This window comes from Cyprinus carpio, chromosome B1 (genome assembly GCF_018340385.1).
Source record: "Cyprinus carpio isolate SPL01 chromosome B1, ASM1834038v1, whole genome shotgun sequence".
NCBI lineage: Eukaryota > Metazoa > Chordata > Actinopteri > Cypriniformes > Cyprinidae > Cyprinus > Cyprinus carpio.
In genome coordinates this window covers 2,951,719-2,963,460 of record NC_056597.1, presented here as the reverse complement: position 1 = coordinate 2,963,460, position 11,742 = coordinate 2,951,719, and the positions used below count along the sequence as shown (strand labels likewise).

The following is an 11,742-nucleotide window of genomic DNA, read 5'->3' as shown; positions in this document are numbered from 1 at the left end:
TTTAAAAAAAAATCCTTAATATTCAAGACTTCTGTGCTTCTAGGCTAATGGTCTGTCTTAAAAATTAAAGTTTACTCTTTGTATGTGAAAATTTTAACACTTTGAATCTAAATTATCATTAGTATCACAAATCTGAACTAATTCTAAGAATTAGCAACTTTTTTTTGTGATGCACATCTGAATGTAGTAGATTATCAAAACAGAAAAATAATGCATTGAGGTGACTCGTTTCTTTCTATTGGTTGTTGATTGGATTTTGAGTTGTGGGCATTGCACTCAAATTAATGGTGGCTTGTAGATGCTTGTGGAGAGATGGTTTAAGCAGAGTAAATGATTAGAGAAATAAGGCGTATACATCACCAGCAAGAAGTCTGTTGCTTTTATTGAAAGATCACGTTATGATATTGTGATTAAAAAATACAAGAAAAAAAATGTAACTTGGCTGAATCATCAATTAGATCTATAACATGCATTAAAAAATATAAAGGGTGATTTTATTTTATTTTATTCATGCCCACTTAAATGGATAGTTGTCTCAATTCCATAATTATTTTCTCACTGCAATTACTCTACAGAACACACAAACACACAAAATAAATAAATAAATTATATATATATATATATATATATATATATATATATATATATATATATATATATATATATATAACTTTTTTTTGTATGGACAAACAAGCAATTTATTTATTTATTTATTTTTAACACTGAGGTCCAAACAATTTCACTGGATTTCATTGACTTTTTTTTGTATGGACAAACAAGCAAATAAACAAACAAACAAACACTTTTTTTGTGTTCCACAGAATAAACAAAGTCATGGTTGGAATGACATGAGATTGAGTAAATGATGTGGCAGTAACAAGAACATGTGGTCTCAGTCTCTCAGACTGGAATGGGCAATCTACATATGATTAGTTAATGCATTTGGCAGATACTTTTATACAAAGCAACCTACTCTGCATTAAAGGTACAGATAATAATAATAACAATAATAATAATAATAATTTAATTAGTGCTACAAGGAAGGCTAATATCTGTATTTATGCACAGCAGGTTTTCTGTTCTTCCAGAAATTATCTCACTCTTTACGTTCTTTTCATGCTTAGTTCTTTTTTATTTGTAAATAGTCTGACAGACCACTGAAGTGCAGAAAACAAAAGAAAATACATAGGATTCTTATAGTGAACAATGCACATTACAAATTAATATGAATAAAAGCACATTCTTTACAGTAAAGGTTGATACAACACTGATAAACACCACGCAACCCACGCAGTTTCGTGGGGCCCATCTGGAACGCGATTTCTACCGAGGGGGGCTCCCCTGGAACGCTTGCTTAGGGCTCCGAAACTCTAAACACGCCTCTGCTTTTATATTAATAAGTTTGTAATCTAAGTGCAAACCACGTTTATAATGAATACCATGCTTTTATTATGTCTATGTGACAAGTGCACTATCGTAAACCACCACAACAGAGCGTCCCTGACACAAGATCTCCAGTATGAAGTGTCACTCTGTCCTGACAGGTTAGCACTTGACACACCTGAGCCCTCCCTTCTCGCCGCTCTCGGCGCACTGCGCATGCGCAGCTCTCTCTCTCTCACGCAGCTCCACTCACTGTCATGGCGGAGACGGAGCGGAGTAGGAGCTGATTCAGGAAGAGATGGCGCTGTAAAGTGGGTTACCACAAAAACTTCACTCCAACAGTTCCCACAGAGAACAGGAGGATTGTGTTCTCTTTGGAGGTACCCCTGAGAGCCAATGTCGGACGTTCCTTGCCTTATATTTTGTAGTTTTTTGCGTCTTGTTCTTATCGGTGCGTCTACCTGCGCGGAATCTCTTCAGCACCGCTGTTTCCTGTTTGACACTCGCAAACACTTCAATGACATTGTTGTTTAGATATCTTTCTTTTTTTCAGACCGGCGGAGATTGACAAGTATTGTGTTTCTTATCTGGGCTCACCACAGCGCGATTTCGTCCTCCTTTGGACAAGTTTATTGCTGTTTTTCCTCTCTACAGTAGAACGATTCCTGTCAGTCAGGTGTAGTGACATAGCCCTACTTGAAAGCGCGAGAAACTAACGGATAAACTGGCCGTGAATGGAGACCAGGACCTGTTCTTCACCTCTGTCAACTTAACGAGAGCGATATATACCATACATTTTTTCCATAGTTTAACTCTGCTGTAGGGTCAAACAGGTCTCGCACCTGTTCCCCTCTCACCTGACTCCGTCATGGCGAGCGCAGGTGACAGCGCTGGCGGGATCCCTGTCAGAGGAATCCGCATGAAGTTCGCCGTGCTGGCGGGGCTTCTGGAGGCTGGTGAAGTCTCCAATCGGGACATTGTGGAGACGATCTTCAATCTGGTAAGCTGATTAAAGCCTTTAAATAGAGATTTAAAAACACCGTGGCTGGACAAGACCAAACGTTTAGGCTCTAGCTGTTACTCCAACTAAGCTTTTAGGTTACAGTTGTATGGCAGAAAGTGGAGCGGCGCTGCTTAATGGTTAAAAGTCTGCTTCTTGGCTGCAATCCCATAAGGTTAAAAGTATGTAGTGCCACCAATGTGTCCTTGACCAAGACACTAATATCAGCTGACTGAACCTGTAATAAGTGGTGTGTAAGTCAACGTGGATGGAAGCAGCTGTCATATAAACTGATGTGACTGTAAAGAAAGGCAATGCACACTTTCAGAAAAAAAGGTACCTTTATTAGGGTACAGCAGCTTGTCACTGAGGTATGATCGCAACTTTGCTGAAAACCCTGTTGTACATGATCTTCCACATGCCTTTTGCCCTGTGATTGGTAGTCCATTCTTTTTTAGCAAGTAAAAAGCCTTTTAGTACAATTTTAAAATCATCCCCTTCAAGTAATCATTGTACATAAAATAACTGCACATAGCTGGATTGAAATCATGTAGGTTTGTATGTTTTGCCTCCCACAATAAAAACAATAGCACTTTGATCATAAAACTAAGCATTAAAAGACCATTTTACTAAGACATTATATTTATAGAAATATAATTTTTTTTCCTCCTCCCACGTCCACAAGTGAGTTGAAAGCCCCTGTTATACATTAACTGAGTTTCAAGTATGAGTGAGGGGTCTGTATGTGACCCACATTGTAGCTGAAACTGATTGTGAGAGATTTGCTTTGCAGGTCCTGCAGTAGAGTGAAATGACAATTGAAGAATGAATGAATGAGAGGAAGAAGAAGTAAGAAGCGTGCTGCAACAATGCACTCTACTCTGTTGCTGATGTAACACAGCTGAGAGGCAGAAGACATACTAGATATCATAGGTGACATGTAGCCTACATGCAGTTATGTTGCTTAGACCTTGCCTCTAATATAGGGCTTTAAATTGAATGCAGTGCAAAAACCTTTCAAGTACCAAAACCCTGAAATTGTGACAACTTATATTTATATGTATTTAAGCATTATGAGTAATATGTTATGCTGTTATAAAAATCTCAATGATATATATTGCAAACTGAAATCAGAATTTCATCTTACTTTTTGGCCATTTCATCTTACTTTGTGCACCAAATTGCACGTTTTTGGGCCTTTGAATAGTATTGCTTTTTTCTCTCTCCTCAAGTTCCGTATTCTCACTGTACTATAAACCACAAAAGTCTAATGCATCAAATTTCATACATAACATAAAACATGTATGCAAAAGTATTTTCTTTTTGTCTATACAGTTCAGTAGTCAAGTCAGTTAACAGTTGCATTTAAAAAAACAACATTTTTTCATATGTCTAAATTAATAAAGACTATTATTTCATATGTCATCCTTTACAGGGTTACAGGAACATCTTTGTACCTTATTTACCCCTGAAAGCTTCATAGTAGTACCTAAAAGGTACATATTACCACTTATATGTACCTTTTAGGGACAGACAAGGTACAAAGTCGAAAAGTACTGCCCCAGTGACAAGCTGTTGTACCCCTAAAGGTGTAATTACTGCACATCTTGTCTGACAGCGTAGGCTATTTAAGTACCTATTTTATAGCATGGACTTTTATACAGCCAATATACAGTTAGATTTTTATACAGTATTCTTAAGCAAAGGCATGGGATGATTCAGTAAAACTCAGTGTTATACTGTGCATTTGAAAAAGCATTTATTAAGGGGCTCTGTTTTCTGCTGCATTAATCTATGCTGTGTTTCTAGCTATGTGGCGGTGGTTTAAAGGTTGATCAACCTGTTTCTAAGTGCACTGCTTGTTTTAGATAGTTTTCTCCCTGCTCCTGTCATTGCACAGTTCTTATGTGAAGCTATTATCCATTAATCCATGATGAAGGATTACAGTTTGTAAGGAAGAAACCTGGGTTGATTTTTCAGCAGTGACCTAATGTTCACCCTCCTTGAAATGATGTCGGTGCTCTGTCAGCTTTAAACTCATCTTGCAGTCTCCATTGAGTATATATGGTACAAAATCAAATGTAGAGAGCAGAATGTCTTGTGTAGCTCTTATTGGCAGTCAGAGTTCACAGATCACTTCAGCACAGCTCCATGATGTAATAACAGCTCTTTTCTGTTGACCAGCCCCAGACACGAGGAAGTCAGTAGCACTTTCTGTAAACTGCACTCTTTTTTTCCTCCTCCCACGTCCACAAGCGAGTTGAAAGCCCCTGTTATACATTAGCTGAGTTTCAAGCATGAGTGAGGGGTCTGTATGTGACCCACATTGTAGCTGAAACTGATTGTGAGAGATTTGCTTTGCAGGTCCTGCAGTAGAGTGAAATGACAATTGAAGAATGAATGAATGAGAGGACGAAGAAGTAAGAAGCGTGCTGCAACAATGCACTCTACTCTGTTGCTGATGTAACACAGCTGAGAGTTATGTTGCTAAGACCTTGCCTCTAATATAGGGCTTTAAATTGAATGCAGTGCACTTAAAAAAAAAAAGTACCAAAACCCTGAACTTGAATATAATGAATGAATATAATAGTCAAATGTTCAACAAAATTAGTAAAATAAAGTTCTATGTTACTTTGTATATGGGTTTAGTCATGTTTTCCCGGCAGTGTGTAAAATCCAAAGTGTTTCCACACTTGGTATTCAAAACGGGAAGGTGCAGAAATAATTCTAAAGAAGGTTCGATCCTCTGCCTCTGTCATGGTTTGCTTTCTCGCACCAGCTTGAAATGGATACGACGTCATCTAATGTAGCGGCACTGCACATGCAGAACGATCATTGTATGACGTCATCAAAGCATCTGCTCTCGCTGTAGTTTGATGCGAGAGCAGATGGCTCTGCGTACTTTCGAATCGCTCTCGCTGTACTTTGGTTTGAATTAAAAATAAGTGCTGCTCCAAGTCGAACACCCAAGTACATTTTGCCTTCTGTTTGAATTAAAAAGCGCTAACACATCTTAGGAAAAGTAAAATAATTAAATATAAATCGATTCTGAGGTAAACCAGTCGATTTTTTAATAGTTTTAAAAAGAATTGCGATAGTTAGGTGACTTGATTTTTTCTTCCACCCCTAGAAAACAGTGCAGTGATCATGTCGGTGCCTCACACGCACATACAACAAATTTTTGCTAATTTGACATCGCAGCTTGTTCATTATCAAAATAAAATACAGTTAAAGAAACATAAAAAAGTTACACTGCTCAATTTAAATAGTCCATAGTAGTACAGTCTGTGTCGTTCAGTGTGACCGGCGCCTCACTGCTGATACAGCCTATATGTGAAGGATGATGTTTTACGTTGATAATGCGAGTGAAGAACAAAGCCTATAGTTTACATATTAAATAATAGGTTAGCATCCAGATAGTTTGCGAATATGGAAACATTTGGATTCTTGCAGAATGAGAAAGGTAGGCTTCAGTTTCGTTTTTAAATTAATTTGTTTTGGCTTGATACTTATATTTAGCCTCTAACTGAACTTACATTACAATAATCTGAGAGAAGAGAACTAAAATAGCCTAATTGTGTTTGTAATTTTGCTTTTATTTACCATTATTTTAGCCTACACTATTTCTGAATGTAATAATAAAATGCAACGTACAGCCTACTAATTTAGGCTGTTTTTTCCTCTCAAAACGCTTATAGGAGTAGCGTATTTTTATCTATGCTGAAACATTTTTAAAAAAAATTAAATAAATTCTTTAATTTTTTTATACAGTTTTACATTTTTTTCAATACATTAATACATTTGTAAATCTAGAAAAAAATAAAAAATTATGCTGTACTGGCTATGACTTAGAGAGATCATTCAAGACTCTCTACATGATTTTTTTTTCTTTTTGAGTAAATTAAACGCTATACTTTATTATTATTATTATTATTATTATTATTATTATTAATATTATTATTGGAAAAGAAAAAGATTCTGCTCTGAGTGAACCAGTGTTTTTTTTTTTTTTTTTTTAAGCCATGCTTTATGCAATTGGCCACTATCGGTATTGGAATCGGCCAATAGTTGTTTGTTAAAATCGGTATTGGCCAAAAAAAAAATCCACTCGGTGCATCCCTAATAATGACACTTTAAAGGGGTGGTAATATCTTGAGCAAACAAATATTCTTTCATTCTTTTGCAAAGAACTTGATATATTAGGACTGTAACACTGTTTTAGTTTTCAAAACTTGACATCATGAACAGAACGATGAAATAAAATTACATAAAATGATCCATCTTTGCAGCTTTGTAATATCACAGTTGTGTGGAGAGTAATGTAACTGCAAGGAAGGGCTGAGGTTTATGCACTGAAGTTTATTTTTAACAAGGTCTGATCCCTTCACTCTGATCTTAACAGCACATCTGTCACAACTGTGTGGCTGTTTATGAAGTATGCGGGAGTTAAAAACTATATTTGACATTACAGCATATTGCATATTGTGTGAGAGCACCTTAGGACATCACTCAGTGCTGATGCTCATTTCACATGCAAAGGGGGATTTTTTTTTTAATAGCTGCAGCAACACAAAATGGACTGTTTCATTTTAAGAATTAGAGAGAGGGTGCAAACATATGATATCAGAAAAATACAAGATTATGACCTGTTTAACCTGTTAAACATGATGTTTAACAGGTTAAAGCTCTGCCGACCAAACAAAACTAGGTTTTTGATTCATCTCCATTTTTAAAATTGTGTATTAGAGAATGAAAGCAAAATAATGGGTTTTGCCAGCTTAGTTCGATTTGCTGCTTGAGATGTCCAGCACATCGATAGAAGCACAGTGAAATACAGCATTATTTACAGCTCAGACGTAGATTCATCATGCTGTCAGAGTGCTCCCATTTAGTGTTAGTCACTATGAAGAATTTCAAGGGATAAAGAGGGGTTTTGGCAAGAGAAGGCCAAGCGTGTGGAAGAATTGAGTGCTGATTGACTAAATCATGCAAGAGTGCAATAGGTGATTATAAATAAACTAACACTGTCCTTAAACTGTAGTATAAGGGAGAAGTAGCATTTAAAGTATGAATGAGTGGTGCGCAGGAACTAACAGAGTTCAGTAAATTCAGTAAAACAGTAACACTTCAGCTTTTTTTTGTGTTACTGGTACTTTTGCATATACATGTCACGGTGCACTCTAGAGTGCAAGAGACAAGCTCTGGAAGTAAAAACTCCATTAGATTTCTCTATAGGGAAATTGATTAACTTTTGAAGTAAACCTTTGCAGACAGACCTGTTGTGATCTCCAAGGTTGTTAATAGATTGTATATGCTTTTGTTGAACCTATTTGTTTGCATGCATTCAACTTGTTTTTAAAATAATTGTTTAATAGTAGAATTTGAAAAGCTACATTAGCCACCATGACGCTGTACAGAAAAGTCCACCAATCAGAAAGCAAACCATGCCTAAAGAGATATTTAGCTTTGCCCATTCCCATGAAGCAAAGCAAATGATGTAACCGAGGTGGTAGTATATAAATGCATATTTTGCAGTGCATTTGCTTCTTTAGATACAACCAACAAATTTAAATTAGTTAAATTTGTATCTATACATTTTTAAATGTGATTAATGTAATTTGCAATGCTTCATGGAACTGTAGTTTTTTGTCTTACTAAGTTCACAATCTTGTACCTTTGCCTTTTTTTCCAATTTTTATTTACTTGTTTGCTTCAAAAGTTTGTAGTATTGTGATTCTCCTGTGTAGGTGGTTGGCTTGGTTCATAGCTTATAACGCTTTAATAAAGACTTTTTAAGAATTGCTATGGGAAAAATACTTCCGGAACCAAAAATGGGCAGGCATTAATGCACTGTATCTGTCTAATTTGCTTTCTCTGCTATTCATTTTCAGTTGGTTGAGACTCAGATCAGAGATCACTGCCTGATTAATCTCCTTCAACAGAAAAAAAAGTACAAAGCAAAGAGCAGCACACTTGTTTTGACAATATGTAATTTGTAAATCTGCACGAGGTTTATTAAAGCATAACTGTGTCCTCTTCACCTCATTAAAACCCACTTATTCTTGTTCAAACACACTCTAGAAGCTCATTGAAACCGCATCATCTCTTGTGCCTCCGTCAGGCTCTGGGGACTGGGGGTGGATTGGTAGCTCAGCACCTGGATTAGCCTGAGGTGAGGGCTGAACAAACAAGCATGTGACCTGTCTTTGTTACTGTAGAAACCATGAGAGTAGGTGACCAGCCTGCTCTCACCTGTCCGTGCAGGTCTTGACTTGAAGTAGTAACTTGTGATTCCCAATTCAGGCTTGTTAACTCTGCTGTCATAATATTTCTTTTGTTTTAGAGATTTGCTGTGGTACTAGTCAGTGAATTGGACTTCATCTGAAAGTTTCTAAACCAGTGGTATCATGATGCTTGAATTACTTAAAAATTATTTGCAGAATAAATCATAATAAATAATAATTTATAAATTTATATTCATTAATAATCAACAATAATTAATTATTTCCTATTAAAATAAAGATATTAAATAAATCCATAATAATTTCAAATATTTTTTAGTATGATATCAAAATTGGTTCCTGAGAACAGTGAAATTTCCTGCAGTTGGTACAGACTGCTGAAATTTTGGTATCTTGAGAACACCCAGTCAGCCTTCTCATATTTGATTGGTTGGATTCATTTGTCTGTTGCGCCCTCTCCGGCTCATTTGTTTGCTTTATCCAAGAACAACACGTCCCTCTCTGTTTTCTAATGAATATTTTATCACTCCTCCATGGATTTGGTTACCTCAGCAGATATAGATGCAGAAGCTTGTAACTTAAAACCACCTTCATCCAAATGTCGTGTGCTGGTAGGAGTAGCGCTTTTAAGGTTTCTGTAATGGTGAGGCTCCTCTAATGGGACTTGGATTAATGGAGCTGGCCTCAGATCAGTCAGGCTTTCTTTCAAGGCTGTGGTTCTTTTAAATCGAGGTTGTTATGTTGTTTTCACTGCTAGACTTTTTCTCATACATGGCTTTCATAGATGAAAAGGATTTTTTCTTTTTTTCTTTGGTAGAGTATCAGTAATGAAATGAGGTTCTGCAATATGGGGTGTTAGCTTTAAATAGAAACATCAGATATGTTCTCTTACACCACATACATATATGTGACCCTGGACCACAAAACCAGTCTTAAGTGTCAATTTTTCAACTGAGATTTATACATCATCTGAAAGCTGAATAAATAAGCTTTCCGTTGATGTATACCAAAAAAAAATGCCAAAATATTTATATATATATATATATATAAAATATATATAAGCCAAAATATATCGCCCAGCCCAAAAAAAAAACTAGTTAAACAAGTCAGATTGACTAGCTGTTTCACCATGATCTGATATTTATTAAAGAGCACAACCACACTGAGCTTTTTGCACAAATTATATTTAACGTTTCTGCTGTGTGTTGAAAGCTTTCTGCTTAAGCAAATGTGGTAGGAATCATTTGAATCATAATTCCCACAATATCCCACAGAATGATGCAGAATATGGGTAATACCCGGATTTATGAGTCTTGGTGCAGAGTATGCAGTTATAGTTATGTGTGTAACAATCATAGATAATGCATAAACATTGCAGATATAACATCTTCTAGTACACAGATTTTCATGTCATCAGTGATCAAGTTCACTAAATGCACCCACACAAAACAAACTCCATCTTTGGTTTTAAAGTGTGTCACAAACTATTTCAGTGATCCAAAAGATTTTAGTGTTTTTTAAGGAGGCTGCCTACGCTCACCTCACCACTGAAAAAAGTTGTAAGGTGTAAAGAGTGAACTAAAGCTCTATAAAAGCATGTCAGGAGTGCTCTGAACAGAGACTGAATAGGATGGTGGGTTTTCTGTTGCCTTGGAGGTGGATGGAGGTGTCTGCTTTCTGCTTGCCTTTCCAGTCTCTTCCATTGCCCAGTGGTGGATCAGATACTGCAGTTTTGGAGCTTCAGCGTCATTGTGTACTGACAAACACACACAGCCCTGAGGATTGAGTGTCCATCAACTGCTTGTATTTTCTGTTGTCTGCTCGACTAAAGGATGCTTGTATATGTGACAGAGTGTATGTGTGTCTGTGTCTTATTGCACTTGACAAAAAATGATTAGCTTTTTTCAACTACAAACCTATTTCTTATACTGCATGTGCATTACTGTGTGCAATTATATTAACCTAACAGAAAAAATGCTGCCTGTGGCAAGGTTTATAGAAAAAAAATCTAAAATAATATTCTGCTATACTGATCCACAAAAGAGCTCTTCAGCTGACGACTCATGACCCAACTCTAGTCTGTTTAAAAAAGTTAACATTTTAAACAGCGATTAATTTTTATGAAATCACAGTGTTGCCTGAAACATGCATGCGCTCTTTGCACATTTCTCAGCAGTGAGTTCAGAAGCAGTCAGTGCTCAACAATAAGCAAATCATTGTCCTGCAGATCAAAGCAGAGAAATTGTGTTTAAGCTTATTTTGCCCGTAGCTGAGCTGCCCTATAACAAATTTGACAGCAATTATGCACTGATAAAACAAACAAAAACAAAAAACCCAGGTAACCCGTGGGTAATAAAGGTTCTTAAAGGGGTCATCGGATGCGACACACACTTTTAAAAGTTGTTTGAATTGAAATGTATGTTGGCAGTGTGTGTACACAACCACCCTATAATGATAAAAATCCACCCAGTGTTTTTTTTTAATCTACTAAAATCTTTACCCCTTTCTCAAATCGAGCCGATCTCAGATGCCTGTTTTTGTGATGTCACACAGACAGGCCCCTCCCACGATAGTTTGATTGACAGTAGCTTTTTAGCACAGACTGACTGGCGTCTTACCTTACACCCGCACCAAATTAACACAAAAAAGTAAACCATTGTATCACCGCCGGAGCAGATGTAGACAAGAATGTCTCCTAAGCGATTGAGGTGTTTTGTTTTTGATGTAATAATGAACATAGCAGTCGTCATTCAAATCAAATCAAATCAACCTTTAAATTTGGTTTGATCAGAATTAAGGTAATTAAAAGTCTTAAATAAAAAAAAATTCATAACACCCGTCTTAAAGGAGCCATGTGTAATGTCTGGCAAAAAAATCAAGTCATACTCCACATTCCATACCAGATGGCGGCAGTATGCCTCAATAAAGTGAATTGGTCTACTCTAGAGTAACAAACGAGAAACGGCATAGTCTCTATGCTCCGCCCCTACCTTCACAACAACCCTAGAGCCATAGCCGAAGCCTAAAAGGACGTTTTGCCTCCAGAGGAACGTTGGGTGATGTCAAGTGATTTTGAAACATGACATCTTCAAGCTACTCCCCTTCACCTTTACCAGT

General features: G+C 36.6%; 1 protein-coding gene across 1 annotated transcript in view; it reads left to right on the top strand.

The window, feature by feature from the left end:
- The first annotated feature begins 1,539 nt into the window (after nt 1-1,539).
- Nucleotides 1,540-11,742, top strand: part of LOC109092473 (lipopolysaccharide-responsive and beige-like anchor protein) — a 251,762-nt gene continuing 241,559 nt past the window's right edge. Inside the window, exon 1 of the mRNA XM_042716239.1 lies at nt 1,540-2,383. Coding sequence (XP_042572173.1) covers nt 2,252-2,383 — 132 coding nt within the window. The 5' untranslated portion in view covers nt 1,540-2,251. The remainder of the gene's footprint in view (nt 2,384-11,742) is intronic.